We start from the raw sequence: 17,241 nt of genomic DNA, 5'->3' as shown, positions 1-17,241 counted from the left end.
TTCATTGCTTCCTAGATAGTTGACAATTTTTCTTTTGATTTTCTGTTTGATTCATTACTTATTTTCTTAATTTTCATGTAGTTTAGAAGATATGGTCACTTTTCTTTTCACTTTTAGTTTTATTAGTCAGAGATGAGACAGAATGGCCTGATGGTCAGAAAAAATTCTCTGCTTTTAAGAATTTGTTAACGTTTTCTTTTTGGTAAAGGACATGATCAATTTTTGTAAAATGTCTGTAGATATACCAACAAAGTATAAGTTGTATTTGAATGATAGAAAGTGAGTCTTTATCTAATAGTGATGTTCATATCTAAGAGAGATGTATTCTGAATTCTCACTATATTTTTATCAAGTTACTTGTATTTTATTGACTTTCATTTTATTCATTTTCCAGAATATTTTTGGTGCATGTGAGATATGTGATTTATCTTATTCATTAATTATGTACTTCATTAATAATGTTCTTTATCCTGTTTATTGTAATTCACCTTAAATTGCATCTTTAACCATTGCTAATTGACACTGATTTGTTTTTTTTTTTTTTTAATTTGCCTACATTCTCTGCCTACTGTTTTATTTTCAACTTTTTGTTCTTATTCTCATTTTGTTTTAAGTATGTTCCTTAAAAATAGCTAGATTTTGTTTGCTTTAGTTAATCTAATGCCCTCTATGGGATAATTCAGTTCACTCTTGTTGTAATGATTGATATACTTGATTTTATTCTTCCTATTTTACTTTATAGTAATCATTTATTTTTACATCTTATATTCTTATTTTGACTGTCTTGATTAGCTCCTATTATATTTTGTTTCCTCACTGTAAAATTCTACCTTCCCTTTCCCTACTCTTAGAATTAAATACCTCTTTTGTTATTATTTGAAAATAATAATACAGCTTGACTTACAATAATACATATTGACTTATGGTACTATGATTATCACCTGTATTTTAGAGAACAGAAATAGGGGGCATAGAACAATTGCTTAGCTTTCCTTAAGTTTACATAGTAAGTGACGCAGAGTTAACTTATTAGTATAGTTTAATGTAATTTAATATAATTATATTAATTATAGTATATTATAACAATATATAATATTTATTCTACTATAATTTCAATACAGTAAAAATAAACATAGTCCACTTAGTAAACCATAAAGTATATGTGCTAAGAAATTTAAAAACCTGCAAGAATTTATTTTCTTTAATAATTTATAATAATATTGTCTCAAGGCCAGAAAATAGGAATACATTTCTTGAAATACTCATAGTTGTCTAAGAATCTTCGCTGAAACAGATTTTTGGGGAGATGATTTTGCCAGTGAGTTTTTCTGGACTTTCATCTTTTTGTATTTTATTTTCATAAATGATAGTGACTCATCCAAACCGTTTTATGAAGCACACATATAACTCTGATATAAAAACTTAGCAAATAAAATACAAAAATCCCACAAAAGTATCCCATCTACATATAGAGGATTTGGAAGAAACTGTTAATAAACCAATTCAACAGTAAATTAAAAGAGGTATGTACCATGAACCAACAAAGATAGTTTAATTTAAGAATTCAGTAATATGTAACAACAAAAATTCTGTAAGGGATAAAAAGGATAATCTCTTTAAGACCGAAAAGGCATTTAATAATAACAACTATTCTGTTCAGAAAACTTAAAAAAAACTCTGAGAAAACTAGAAATAAGTGAATATGTCAAATGCTGAGAAAGGAATCAATCATCAATGAATAGCCAAATTATTATTAACTGTGAAACTCTAGAAGTATTCTCATTAATTTTATGAGTAAATATTCCTGCTAGCACTCTTATTATTTTACATATATTTGAATGTTCTCGTCAAAGAAATAATGTCTCTGAAAAAATCCTACCTTATTATAATTAGTGAAAATTATAGCATTAATGTAATGATATCTTTTCTCTATCAACTATCCACAATTTAAAACAAATCCCATTAATATGACTAATATGTAATTCTGGCAACAGGGAGGTGACATGAAACACTCATGATCTGCCCGAGGGAATATAAATTGGCAAAAACCTTTATGGAAAGTAGCTTGACAGTTTTTACCAAGAGCTTTAAAAGAGTTTATGTCCTCTGACCCAGTAATTCCACTTCTGGGAACTCCAGCCTAAGAAAATCACAAGAATTGCTGACAAAGATTTGTGTATGAGGATGTTAATGGCAGTGCTGTTTATAATATTTTTTTAAATGGGAAATAACCTAAAATGCCAAACAATGGAAGAGTGGTCAAATAAAGTATGACACAGCCATGCAGTATAATATGTTACAGGCATTAAAAATCATGCTATTTAATCTAAAGGAAAAGATATAATGTTAATTAGAAAAAGGATATGCATTTATTTAAATTTTATATCAATTTTATAAAAATACATGTTTATTATATATGTAGGAAAGTTTTAATGGATTGGAAGGGAAAACTAAAACATAAAAAAAATATTAATGTAGTACTATCAGAGTGTGTTAAAGTCAAAAAAGTTTTCTCTCTGCCAGATCATGTAAATAACCACCAGGGATTTACATTTCATATTGAAGGTATTAGTTCATTCTAAACTAATACTAAAATGTTATCCTTAGCTTTAGGCTGAGGTTCAGTCTCTGTGCAGACACTCATTGTCTTTGCAATAATTAGTGTATCTATTTTATAATCATAGTTTCCATCCTTAACCATGGACAGTTCAGACCAGTTAGGAAAATGAAGAGAGCCCTGTCTTACAACACCACTACCAGAAAATCACCAGTCTGTTAGGTTTTGTAGCTGAAGTTTTATGAAGATCAGCAAAGAGCTAGTATGAAATAATCTAGTGTTCTTGCCCTTTGCAGCCGTTAGCAAAAGGATTTAGGCATCTTTACACTTGGTTGAAGGAAGTGAGCAATTGGAATCCCACAGCTGGAGCCTGCCTGTGAGATATCCAGTGTCCTCTTCTTTTTCCAAATGAGCAACGCAAGGAAACTAACAGGAAAACAGCCATGTAAGAAAAAGTGGAATCTAAGCGTTTCAGTGGACTTTTGAGACACTCTTATCCAATTTCCTATCCATAATGAGAATTCTTAAATGCAGTAGTGGGGGGAGGGGTCTTGATATCCACTGGGAAACCCCCTATGTTTGTAGATACAGGTTTCCTCATCTGTAAAATGGTAACAGCTTGAGGATAACTGCAAAGTTGGCATGAACTCATGCTTTCTAAGAGTTTTGTAGCTTGGCGTGTCTTGGTTATTATTACCTTTGCAAGGTTTCACATTGCTTTCTAGGACTTTTCTTATTGGGTGACAAATCTGTTTACTGAGCCAAAAAAACAGTTCCTGGACTATGCAGAATAAGTCTAATCCACCATCTACATTAATAGTCCTTCAAATACTCGAAGACAGCTTTCATGAATTTAATAACTGCTTTCTGTGGGATTTTTTTTTTTTTATTTCAAGAATAGAACACAGTAGACCATAAAAATGAGCCATTATCAGTCTTCCTTTGGATTTTCTGTGTAAATGTTGTTTAACATTTAAATGGTGCTGATTATAATTTGAGATATTAGCAGTTAGATATGCCATTGTGTCACTCTGTTATTGTTTGTAAAAGAGGTTAAACACTATATTAACTTCTGAGTAGTGATTTATTGTTGCTTTTGTTAGAGAAAAATAAAAAGTGTAAAATAATATAATTTGATATTGCCTTTGAGAATTTTCAGTTTGCAAAGGTCTTTATTTCCTACTCAATTTTATTTTTTAAAAAGCATACATGTAGTGTAAATACAGCATCACATAAATGCTAAGTGTTCTTTGCTTCCTGGCATAAGCTGTTGTGTAATATTGCTCTGTAACCATTAAGCAGCTGCTCTATCTCAGAGATGCTCATATTTCCTTTGGTAGATAAAGGGAGTTTGCTAAATGAATGTCTCCAAATTGCTTTAAGATCTTTGGCCTTTGTGTCAGCTCTTCCAGATTCACAGTGGTCTATATAACACATGCAAACCATGTTTTAGAAGGCCCCGACAGCCTGGAGGTTACAGATGGAGTTGTATTAACAGCAAGAACCTGCATTTTGCTGAGTCTTACCTTCTATACTGTATAGCAGGGCTCATGACCCCCTGCGTGATCCTCTCCAGTTATTTTGCCAGAGTCCTTAAGTTCTATCTCTTGTATGCTTGTGAGCAAGCACAATTAGCTGTCCAAGGACCGTGTCATCCACTGTTTCTTTTCTTTAGGCGACCTCATCTTGCGTAATGCCTGTCCACTGTAAAGGCTGTGCTGCATGCAGAGATGCATGAAGCGGGCAGCTGTCTGCTTTAGGTGTCTCTCCCAGGCTTCCAGTTGGCTGATTCCCACCAACCCCCTTCCCTGGCCGGCATAAGGTCATTGTGTCATTGTTGCCTTGCTATGCCCCATGCAGGAGTGGAGCCCAGTGGGACCTATGATGTTGCACTTTTGCTTGTGGGTGCCAAAGCAGTTTGGACATACTTCTAATGCCTTTCACCGTTTTAGTAAAATAGCTCTTTCTATTTTCCTTGTTGATCCAAATTCCTTAGAACTTGGGGAATTGGGGGTAGGGAGTGGAGAAGCATCCTGCAACATTCTGAATTGCCTTCCCTTTTCCACGTGATAGTCATTGTGTTTGTCTGTGTGTGACTGTCTTACTTTCTTCCTCCTGGTAGGATTACCTTAAGGTGGCTATTTGCTGCCTTAGGATTTGGTTCCTAATGGACCACACATCTCTCCATCTTAATGAATATGACTAGAGCATGACTAAGAAGCAAAGAGAGTCCTGACTACTCTGGAGTAATAAGGAAATGAACTTCAGATAATATCTATATATTGAAATGTTAGCCTGCATTGTTCAGTCACTAAGTCGTATCTGCCTCTTTGCGACCCCCGTAGATTGCAGCACCCCGGGCTTCCCTGTCCTTCACTATCTCCCGGAGTTTGTTCAAATTCATGTCCATTGAGTCAGTGATGCCATCCAACCATCTCATAATCTGTCACTCCTTTCTTCTCCTGACCTCAATCTTTCCCAGCATCAGAGTACACATGGTATAATTTATATAAATAAATGGAAATATTTACTATTTATTCACCTATTTGTCAACTTATAAATATTTGTGAACTATTTGAACACTCCTAGTGCCTTGGTAGTTGTTTTGTACTAAATGCCTACAGTTGTACATTAGTTACACAAGAAGTTAGAGATATAATCTGTAATCATTATACTTTCCCATTCTGCCCAATAACTTAAATAAACTCCTAGGCAAACAAATTCCAGGGAATAACAAGAATCAGTAAAATTATCCTTCAGTCTTAAGCTATCTTTATCTTGATTGTTATAAAACTATTAAGGTATGCATTTGTGACCATATTTCAAAAAGTTGAATTTTACGGTTTTTTTCTGCAAGTGTTTACTGGTTAGTGTATATGTGGGCTCTGAGTTAGTTGTTAGGGGAGAAACAGAGATGAACAGAACCCAGTCACTCCTCCAAAGAAGAAAAAACACAAGACTTGAAAACAGTTATCTTGGAAAACTTAAATGTACAAAGTGATGTAAAGTAAGTACAAACCAGGTGCTATGTGAATATAGAAAAAGAGATCATTTTTAGCACAGGGGTTGGGAGAGGAGGGTGGAGACGCAGATTATGGCGCGGATGGTGGTTGAGCAGGACATGGAAGGCTGAGAGCTGAGTGTGGATAGAGGGCCTTCTGATCAGAGAATGACATGCGGGTGGGTCTTTACAGAGTGCAAATGGGTCAAGACAAATAACCTTGTCTGATTGGTGAAGCACACGAGCTGTCATCTGATAGGTAAAGTCTCTATGTTTAGTATATTTGTCACATATAAAATGTTTGCTATACATAAAGTACAGTGTAAGCTATTATACTTTAGAACAACAAAAACAATAATGATAACCTATCAGGAAATTAAAAGTGTCTTTGTCTCCAACTTCAGAGTGGGAGTTGATGTCCTTTTTTGTCTCAATGGCTTTTAGCACTTTGTACAATGGTATCCATCTGAAAGTTTCTCAGTAATCACTGAAATGAATTCAACCTGACAGAAAATTAATTGCTCAAGAAGTAGGCGTTTCTTAAAATAGAGCTGCTTTAAGTGGGGACATTTAGTTCTTATCCTCTTAAAAATGTATATCTTTTTTAAAGTAATGATTTAAGATGAGACCTGAGTTTTATCACCAGCTGAGATCTCATAATTTCTTCTCATTCTTTTATTCTTTTTCTAAAGAAGGTGAATGGATGGATATAAAACAGTGTTCAGACAGCCTTCAGACACACACAGCTCCTCTGTTTATTCCCAACAGTGAAGTATATGTACTAATTAAATGATTTTCTGTCTTTTCATGCTATGTATGGTTAAAAAGTAGGGTGGTGACTCTCATTCTGGTAAAGTTTCTAAATGATTATTTATAGTTACCTTGAGACTGGAATTCAGTGTGTGCATGACTGTTGCCTCCACGAGCCAGTCCTAATTTATTGGTGATGTTTAATCTGTGCCTACTCTGCATTTTATATTTTTATCTCACTTATTCATAACTCTGTAAGGTAGCTAATTTTATTGATATTATCTTTAATATATAAATGAAAACTCTGAGGCACGAAGAGTATAATGTTCCAGGACAATTATTATTATTAATCTCTGTAAGTTCATTATTAATTATTATAATTATTCCAGGATGCCATGGTGGCAAAGTGTAGTCAGGAGTCCAACCCCAGTTCTTTGACGTGAGTGTACCATGTTGCTAAACCACCAAGCCTCTTTCCTACACTAGATCCAACCTCTCAGTCAGCCCTGGAGTGTTCTGCAGCATTGGATCAAATTGCCATTTCTTGGAATTTAGTTTTTTCCTGGAAGCATTTGAATACTGAGGATTTTCACACTTGCTCTCTCCCTGGGGCAGCGGAGAGTAGCCATATTCCTCCTACTTGAGGTGTCCTCCCCCTCCTCACCACCATTAAACTTTCTTCTCCTTGGTTGGAACCTGGGGACAGGACAGTCGATGAGAGTCCCATCTCCAGTCCTGGGCAGAGCTAGGCCAGCCACAAAGCCTGTTTGACTTACTCTGGCTCCTGACCCGGGGAGGTCTCTGAAGGGTCAGGAGGCATTCCTGGAGGTCGGGCCTCACCACTGTTTGCCAGAAAAGGGATCCTGTTTTTGAAATGGAGTAGCAGGGAGTGGCAGCAGGGTGAGAAAGCAGTGAAATTGTGTGAGGTGTATTAAAGGTGCGCGGAAATAGGTCCGTGTGAAGTATTTGCTCTGTGTACTGGTTCTGCTTTTGTGTGATTCAGGAAGGGAACAAAGGTGGGAGGGCTGGTAACAGCAACTCACTTTTCTTTACTCAGGGAAGGATTTGTTAAAGAACAGTGGTTTCCAGAGATCTTTGAAGTAATTCCAACAAGGTGCTAATTGTGGTTGTGGTTTTCCTTTCTCTTTCTTTTTTTTTTTTTAAATGATTGGACTTTAGTCTACCAGGTGCTACTGGCCGAGGGCCCCTAAAGCTTCATTCCCTACGCATGAGCCATGGCAAATAAAACCTTACCAATTGCCTTGTACACTTGGAAAGTTAAAATTTTTTTCTGAGAGATTATTTAACTTCTAAACTTTAAACTTTTGTTTTAAAAGACCCAGTTTGCATTTCACAAGCATTTTGTTTTTATGTGTCTTTGTTGTAAGCATACTTGGTTCTTAGTCTAACCTTTGGTTTGAAACACTTGAGTGAATTCTAGTGTTAAATCATTGATTTGCTTCCTGCTTATGTTGATCTCCTTCCTCTTGATGTTTATTTTCAGGATACCTTGAGGATAGTTTTGTAAAATCTGGAGTCTTCAATGTATCAGAACTTGTGAGGGTATCCAGAAGTAAGTAAACTCTTTTCTTATTATTTAATTATACAGTATGACTTAAAATGTTTTATATTTTGAAAGTGAAATACAGTATGAAGAGAACTATGTATGAGGAGAATTTGAGCTTTAAAATCTCTAACTTTTTGATTTCACAAGTGAATTTACTTTGTCTGGCTTTCTGAAATATTTGCATTTAAATCAGTACTTTTTGTAGTACAAAAATAATTTGGGGTTTGTTCTGCTTGCTGTGTTGTTGGTATTCATTTAACTCACTGTTCACTCTGTGACCATAGATGGTCATTATATCAAAGGAAGTGTGATTAATTAAATGTACTCAGTGTTGTTATGATAACCCACATAAGTTTCCTGTAGATAAGTGCTTTTTCATTTTGCTAACATTTTGGTGGGGGCTTGGAGATGTACAGGATATACACACTAACAGGCAGAGTGTAGAGGGATGCAGAAATTAACTTTGCAGATTGTAGTTGGATATAGATAGAAAGCATTGTTATCCAAAACAATGTCAAATTGTTTTCACTGGCCACCTCACCTGAGACACCATTCTTGGCAGCCTGGCTGAGAATTTTCTCAAGTAAGTTTACCTGGTCAGCTAACTAAGCAAGGAGGAAGTTTTCTTGATCACCTCTTTAAGTTATTATTATGGTGTCTACAGATATATGTAAGAGGCAGTTCTTATCTCATTGATTATGCTGAAGGGAGTGACTCATTTCTACTTGCTCTCTTCTTTGATTTAGCTTATTTATGTACCTTTGATGGCTGTATTTTCACCTGACATTTTGATAGGGAGTGTCACAGCTTGAAATGGTTTAGTCAGATGATGTAGGGCCACTCTGGTCCCTGTTTAAGCTGTGTTTTTCACTTGGGTCAAATTCAGAGGTCATGAACAAGAATTATGATGATCCAAAAAGAACAACAGAAAAAATGAGTTACTGAGGCTAAGCATAGGTAGTACTTTAGCATGGCATTCAGTGAAGTAGTCCCCAATGCCATAGGTGACTTTGTCTTTGGAACTGTAGTTTCTCAAATACAGATTTCTGAAGTGACTAGTGCACCTAGCCTGTGTTTCAGAGAGTTCTATAAATAAACATTTAAGAATTTAGTAGCATCCTTTCTGACATAATTCTGCAGTGGATAAATATTATGCCCCATATACTTCTGCCTTCATCTATTGACTAAGGAGTAGTATAAGTGACCAAAACTTCATATCCTGTATCCCTGTATCTACTAGATTCATGTTTGCTAGGCAAGAGGATTTTGGTGGTCTGCTTCATTGACCAAGGCCATGACACTTCTGTGTTTTTCCTGATCAATATGTGCTGTGCTAAGGACTGCAACATTTGAACTTTTTATGGTTATTTTTAATTTGGAAAGGAACGTGCCTGAGCGACTTACTGCCCCTTGATGGCATTGTGTAAGGAAGGGAGTATTTAAAGGTGTGTGTGTTGCTCTTTAGCAGAGAGGCTATGCTGCTACAGTTATGAGACTTTATGAAATTATTTGTTTAAATGTTTAATTTTCTCACTTTTATATTTCTGTCCTTCTTATAAGAATAATAGCGTTATCTGTCAGAAAATATTATTAGTTCCTCATTAGAGGTAACATTATGTTAGATGCTATGGGAGAGCCATATGAGAACTTATAAAAACCCAGATTGATACTGTGAGAAATCTGAATTTGAAACTTAAAAAAATATATTTGTGTAACAGTTCAGAAGTGAGGTAAATTTAACATACATCATTCATTCTTTCTTAAATCACACTCTCATCTCTTAGAGATTTTTAAGTTATCTGTTATAACAAACATTACTGATTTGTAATTAGTATGTTAATTATCTATATTCATTCATTAGCTAATTAATTCAGCAAACATTTTCTATCCCATATGTAAATAGGTGTCTCTGAAATGCTTGAGAAGTTATTCTCTTAAGTGTTTAATATATCCACATTATAACCTTATTTACACAATTGAACTTCATTGTTTATGAAATAGGGTTTGCTAAGTAAACATCAACTTCAGCACAACCCTTTTGCTGTACATCACAAATTCTGACTTCTTGAGGGTTTACGATATGTTAATGGTTTCTGTCCTCTGGGGTTTTACTCTGGTATGACCCTCTAATGTGAATGTTGACTTTAGCTAATGAAGCTGTTCAATTTTAGGATAGTGATCTTTCTGGTGAACGATATTATCTCCATCTTAAAAGTTGATTTAGGATCAGCTTTTGGAGTGAGGAGAACAATAAGAGAGATTAAGGGTTGGCCTCTAACCCTTAGAATCTGAGGTTCTTCTGAGCTTATTTCTAAGAGGGTATTGGCAGCCTCTTAAACATGATTTGCAGCCTTAAGGCCCCTTGCTGCTCTCTGGGAGAGGTGCTAACAATGATTTTTGCATCTGATATAAGTTTTTCCTGAGTCTTTTAAATAGGTATATCTGCCGGGACTTGCTGTTCTTATACACTTTGTCATTAGATAAATTTTGTGCCTGTGCTGTTTTAGAATTTGGCTGTGTTCATTATTAATCTACTTTAATTTCTGTAATCTCCCAGTTAGTGTCAAAATGTACACTAAATTTTACATTGCTTGTGTGTAAATCTGTAGACAAAATGTTTTTGTTTCGTTTTCTTGAGCCATGACTAAAGCTTTACTTTCCATCTTGTCCACACACCCCTGCCCCCAGTTTTAATGAGACTTAGTTGACATGTAGCACTGTATAATTTTAAGGTATATAGCATAATGCCTTGACTCACATACACTGTGAAATACCATAGTAAGTTTAGTTAATGTCTATCATCTCATGCAGCTGTCAAAAAGAGAGAGAAAGAGAAAATGTTATTTCCTTGTGATGAGAACTCTTAGGATCTACTCTCTTAACTGATTTATATATATATGCTACATTAGCTATAGTCATTGTTTTGTACATTACATCCCCAGTATCTGTTTATTTTATAACTAGAAGTTTGTACATTTTGCTAACTTCCTCCAATTCTCCCTCCTCACTAATACCCACCTCTAGTAACCTTTTCTATGAGCTTGTTTTTTGTTTGTTTAGATTCTACATATAAATGAGATCATACAATATCTATAGATAAATTATTTGTGTTGCGTCCTTGATATTTTGAAATAATCCTTCTGGTACAAAATTTAGAAAAAAAATAAAATTTCCAAAGATCTGTAATTGTCATTTTCCTATAAATTATACCTAGTATACTTATGGTCAAGCAATCTGTGTTGACTGTCATGCCATATGTTTATTAAATAGGAACTACAAATCTTTGTCTAAATATTGCATGAGCTTAATAAATTGCAGATAGTTGATATAAGATACAACATGTAAGTTTCCTGTTGGTAACTCAGCTCTTTGAATTGTATCCATTACTACCGTAGAAAGCCAAACAGATTGTTTTACTTTCACTGAGCCCCTCAAATGCCTCCTTCCAGCACTACTCTGCTTTCCAATGTCACGTAGAGCATGGTTCTAATAATAAACTTTAAAGCATGTGGTTATTGTGGGATTTCTTACCTTGCATTTTTTTAACCTCTGGTGTACCTCAAGCCACAACAAGCAACTACATTTTAACTGTCCAAAGAACTGGAGCCATTAGGCATAGTTATACATTGAAAAGTAGTATTTTTTATACAAAATGAGGCTAAATCATATTATGTAATACGTACAACCTACCCACAGGCAGAAACTGCAGATCTTTAGAGCTGAGACTAATCTTGTATGTATTAATTTATTTTGATTTAATTTTTAATAGAGCTATCCATTGTATATTCCTTGATTATTTCTCTGCAATAACGCATGTACCTTCTAATCACATTTTCTTTAAAAATACTTTGTTAGTCTTGGCCTGCCTGATATTGAAATACAGTTCCACTGATAGTGAACACATTTCAGATGTCTATTAAAAATTCTAGGTAAGCAAAATTCCTTGAAAATCAACGGTCCCTTTGGAATTTTATACTCAACATGAGGTTAGTTTGGAGAGAGGGGAAGATTAAGTGGACTCTCCATTGTAGTGTGAATCTCAGAGGCTCTAGAGTTTTGTTGTCATGGGCTAGGATAAACTTTCTCTCATTGATGATCTTGAAGGCCTGGAGAAAACAGGTGAAGAAATAGAATTTATTCTTAATCATTGTCCTTTGACACCAACCTGGCTGGTCTCCACCTTGCATGTCATCTCTGCCCATGACCTTGCTCTTGTAGCAGCTGCTATTTAGAGTATCTTCCCTTCAGTATCTGCCTCATCCTCTAGAGCCCTCGGCCATCTGTGGCTTTCTGCAGATTTCTTGGACCATTCAAGCTTATATCGGATTCTTCTTCCCTTGAAATCCTATAGCATTTGTTGATCATGTCATTCTTTTGGCAGTTTCACTATAATCTGCATTGTGCTTGTATTTCTGTGTTTTTCATGAGTGTTTTGTATACCCAACTTGTTGCCCGATGTGTCTTATTAAGGACAGAAACTATCTTATATTTTAGACTGTTTTGTGTCCCATTTGGCACCTGTCAGTAATGGACACAATAACTTGTTGAATGAACAGACCTTCGGTACAAATGATAGATTCATTTTTACCTATTTACTGCTTTTCATAGGGTTTTGGACTGTTTCATCTTTGCTAACCACTGTAGGTTGCCAGGGAAGAGTTTTGGGGGAGAAAGCAAGAAAAGGGAAGTCACACTTGTTGAATATCTATTATCCACTAGGCATCATGATAGACTTTTATCACTCCTTACCTCATTTCATCCTCAAAATAGTCATATGTGATAGCTTATTATAATTCTCATTTTACAGTTCAGGAAACTGAGGTTTATAGCACATAAATGGCAGAGGGAGTTAAAATGTAAAGTCTGTCTATTTCCCAGTACTCTCCTCATTCTAACACAACATGCTGCCTGAAAGATTTATTCAAGAAGTTTAGAAACCAATTTAAAAAATTTAGAAAGCTGTAATCCATGGTATGACAACCAATACTTACATCAAAAATCTCAGTTCACAATATATCAGCAAACTCAAAAAGACTTCTTGATTTATACCTTAAAGTGTAAAACTCCATGAGTATATTTTAAATGCCTTATGAAGTTGGGCATATAAACTTTTTAAAAAACAAGACATAGAGTAAAACTGTACTTCCCATTCATATATGAAACCGAATATGTATTTTGGAAAAAGAAATCTTGACTTTTATCTCATATTTGTCAATTTTACTTATATACCTGCCCTAATACAATAATTATTTTTATGTCAAATAATTATAAATATGACCTCTAATGTACTCTAATATTAGTGTTAATATTATTATAAAATAATCTTTTTATGGGACTATTTTAATTTGATTTATTTAATGGTGATGTGGTTTTTAAGAGCTGAGTTAGTACAAGGGGCCTTGCTTTGTCCTAAGCAGTAATCAGCATGTGTTGTCCCTGTGGTGCATCCATGGACTAGTGGGATGGCAGATGTAGTGGCGGCTAACAGTAAGGACTGAATGAAGAAGCTTGGGCCGTGTGAGTAGAGGAAGGGATAACCAGTGATGACCGTCTTAATGCCTTGAGTTTCCACACTTGAACACTGGCATAGTGAGGATGTTTGCAAGTCTTAACCAGTGGATGGTTGATACTAGAGTCTTAAGGTAAAGAGAATTCCTCTCATCCTTGCCCAGAGGCATGGAAAATATGAGATGATTATATCTGAATAGAGATGACAACAGTAAATGCCATTCCCAATGCTCTTGTTGTTTTATTCCTCAGCGCCCATAACCCAGGGAACTGGAGTCAACTTTCCAATTGGAGAAATCCCAAGCCAACCCTACTATCATGACATGAACTCGGGGGTCAACCTTCAGAGGTCTTTGTCTTCTCCACCAAGCAGGTAACTGAAAGAGGAGCTGCTTGTCTTCTCAGTCTGGTGTGCAGATAGGTAGCTCGGGAGACATGCACATAGATAGGTTTGCAGGTAAACAGAGGGGAAATAAAACAAAGAGTTCAAGATTTTTTTGCTGATTTTTCAGAGTTTTAGTCTTTCTTGGTTAAACTTATTTTGAAATTTGAAAGTTAAGTGTAATTGTTGTTCAGAGCATTTTAAACAATCATTTCGGGGATGGGGGGACAAGGGAACTATGAAAATGTATTAATATGATTTTTATCTTCTATGAAGTATTGTGACTTCACAAGTCATGTAATCCTTTAAATTACATGACTTAAAAATGATAGGTGATCTTAAAAATGATCTTTTAAGGTGATGTTAAAAATGATGTTGCCCTGGTTTAGGATTGATCCACCCAACTTTTATCCTATACTATGTCCAAACTGGGGATAATGAAAGTGAAAAATAAAATGTGTCATTTATTTAACTTTAAAAGGTCTTATTCTAGGCCACGGGTTTGCCAAGTTCTTCAATTAGTTGATGCTCTTTGAATAATTTAGTTAACTTTTAGTTACCAGTGAAACTATTACCTGCTCTGAGATTTGGCTGAACCAGTTGGGAAAGAGCTACAGTGAGGTGACTTTGTCTTTTAGTTCTCTGCTGACATTCTCATTTTTCTCTCTTGACCTTCTAATTGTAACCTTCAGGAATTTAAAAGGAAATCTTCTATTTAAATGAGGGAAAATTAGCTTGGAAAGTTATTGTGCATTAGAATTTCATATGTTCCTTTATTGTAGAATGATAGAAGAGGGCCGAGTGAATGAGAAGGCAAGATAAACAGATATTTTAGCTTTATTGGATTTTTTGGAGGTTGAATCTTCAACACAGAAAGACCAGTCTCACTTTCAGAGCATTAAAAATACCCATGATCAGAATAAAAGATCCTACATGAATTCCAGAGCAAAACACATATTTTATAATATCAACTTTTAAAAAGTAAAAAAATCTGGGTAACTATTTTCCTATGCTATTCTCAGTAACAAAAATTAATTGCATTTGAATTAATTATGGGGCTGTGCACATTTGTACATTTATTAGCTAATATAATTGTGTGTCATTTATGGTCAAACTGTGTTTTCCTATAGTAAGATTTCGTAGCAAGTATTTAGGTTTATTATTAAAATTGTCTGTGATATGGTAATGTGTTTAAAATGCTTTGACTTTTCTAGATTTAAAATGTGAATAGTAATTTTTTAATTTTATATGATGGATCAGTATCTTGTCCACCCAGCTCTTTCCTCAGGATCATTCAGTATGACATACAATACTATGTCATTTAGAATAAAAAAGTTTTAAAAACATTTCTCTTTTATTTCCTTGTGAAAATCTTTTCTCCCTCATTTCAAGTTTTCCTGTATTTACTGTTGATTCACAGATGAAAGAATTAGATTGAAGGCGGGGTTAAAAAATATATTCTAATTTTGGATACCCTAGAAAGAAACTAAATATCTACTATTTATTCTCACTGTGATTTAGCACTAATAGAAATTGCCATCTTCTACATAATGTTAATAGTTTGGGAGTTGTAAGTCAAATCTTAATCACAAATGTATCTATGAGTATACCCAGACATGCACATGTTTCCAGGATTTTGAAAGAGTACAGTCTAGGAAGTCAGGCCGCTACAATTAACATGCTCTGGACAATTGATTTTCTTCAAATTTGTCTCCCTATGTGTAGTAAAATGGAGGACTGGATTATGTGTGTGGCTTCTAAAGTCAGTTACAACTCTGAAATTCTATGACATTAGGTTTTTTAATCACTACTTCAAGTTCATTCAGAAGATTTCCCTTTTTTAGTTTTTACCTGCAAGGGTGTGAATAAGAATTTTTTTTTAAATTTAAGGAAATAATATCCATCTTCATATTCATAACTAACTGCTTAATAGAATATTGGTGGAGGTATATGAAGGCATATATCAAGCAATATGGCATGTGGCATAGAATAACTTTTTAATCATGGCTCTAAATATATGATAAAACTATGTTTTCTTTATTAAAATATATTATTTTGGAAGTATACCATTGGGTTTGAATTTGGCAATGATGATTTTCATGGTTGACCTTAAGAGCAAAGGATCAACAACTGTATTTTCTTAGGAAAAGGTAAATAAGAATATATGAGACAGTTTATCATCAGAGAAGCACTATAAATCTTTAATATTATTAATTACAGGGTTACTACTAATAATTACTATTTAATAAGTGCCAGCCACTAAATGCATGAGCTTTATATTTAATAACTCATTTAATCCTCCCTACAATTCCCCTTTGAACAATGTTTTATTGTTTCCATTTTACAGATAATTAAATTGAGTTTAGGAAGGTTATGGACCTTATTTATCTGTGAATTCATATGAAAGGATTACATTGTTAATGGCAAGTGCTGTACAAATGAATATTATTAATATTGATAATAATTATGAGTTAGGTGCAGTCTTAACAGTTTTTAAATCAGTACACATATCACATTAAGAATTCACTTTTTAACTACCAAAAATAGTATTTTACTACTGGAAATATATTTCAAAAGGTAAATATAAGAAACATCCTATTCATTAGGCAAATACAGTTCCACTCTGTTATAGTAAATGATACATAAAACTGGAAATGTTTGCTACTCCTGTGGATGTCTTGAATACTCACCATTATTTCTGGGATACTATTACTTGTGTTTGTGGAAATTTCTCCAGAAACAATATTCTCAGAATATAAACTTTCAGGTGCTACACATCTCCCTAGAATTCCCATTAACATTAACTGTTGTCATATTTTAACAGCAAAAGACCCAAAACTATATCCATAGATGAAAATATGGAACCGAGTCCTACAGGAGACTTTTATCCCTCTCCGAATTCACCAGCTGCTGGAAGTCGAACATGGCATGAAAGAGACCAGGGTGAGTAATAAGGAGTTGCCTCTAGGGACAGTGGAGGAAGATGTCAGCTCCTTCCATAAGTTTCATTTAGTCAAAGTTTCGTAACTGAATCAATATGGATTATATTTCTCATGAAATGATTGCAGTACAATTATTTTTAAGGTCATGTACTGATCAAATGTTGTTGAAGTTACAAAATTCCCATATATTTGTTTATTGAAATTGAACTTTTTTTTTTTTTTTAGACAGAATAATCTTTTAGAAACGTCAGTATGTATGTGACTGATGATGATCTGGCCATGTTAGTTGGTTGGATTATAGCAGGAGCATAAGTTCTAATTCAGTCAGGTCAGTTTGTTCCTCGTAATTGGGTATTTTAAGGTGGAGCCAAACTTTAAGTGGTTCTCAGGTGCCAGTTACTGAAAGTTCTTGTTTAAAGGAAACCACGCTTTCTTTTGGAAGTAGGTACAACGTGAACAATAAATAAAAGTGTGATGTTAGATACTTGGTGTCTGAGTCAATCTAGCTATTCCTTCTAGATAAAACTATAACCT

General features: G+C 34.5%; 1 protein-coding gene across 11 annotated transcripts in view; it reads left to right on the top strand.

Moving 5' to 3' along the window:
- Nucleotides 1-17,241, top strand: part of NFIB (nuclear factor I B) — a 244,228-nt gene that overhangs the window by 164,709 nt on the left and 62,278 nt on the right. For all 11 annotated transcript variants that reach the window (XM_043487184.1, XM_043487187.1, XM_043487190.1 and 8 more), the window contains 3 exons: nt 7,813-7,881; nt 13,636-13,756; nt 16,590-16,708. In XM_043487184.1, coding sequence (XP_043343119.1) covers nt 7,813-7,881; nt 13,636-13,756; nt 16,590-16,708 — 309 coding nt within the window. The remainder of the gene's footprint in view (nt 1-7,812; nt 7,882-13,635; nt 13,757-16,589; nt 16,709-17,241) is intronic.

Source organism: Cervus canadensis, chromosome 14 (assembly GCF_019320065.1).
Source record: "Cervus canadensis isolate Bull #8, Minnesota chromosome 14, ASM1932006v1, whole genome shotgun sequence".
Lineage (NCBI taxonomy): Eukaryota > Metazoa > Chordata > Mammalia > Artiodactyla > Cervidae > Cervus > Cervus canadensis.
This window is presented reverse-complemented; position numbering and strand designations above follow the sequence as displayed.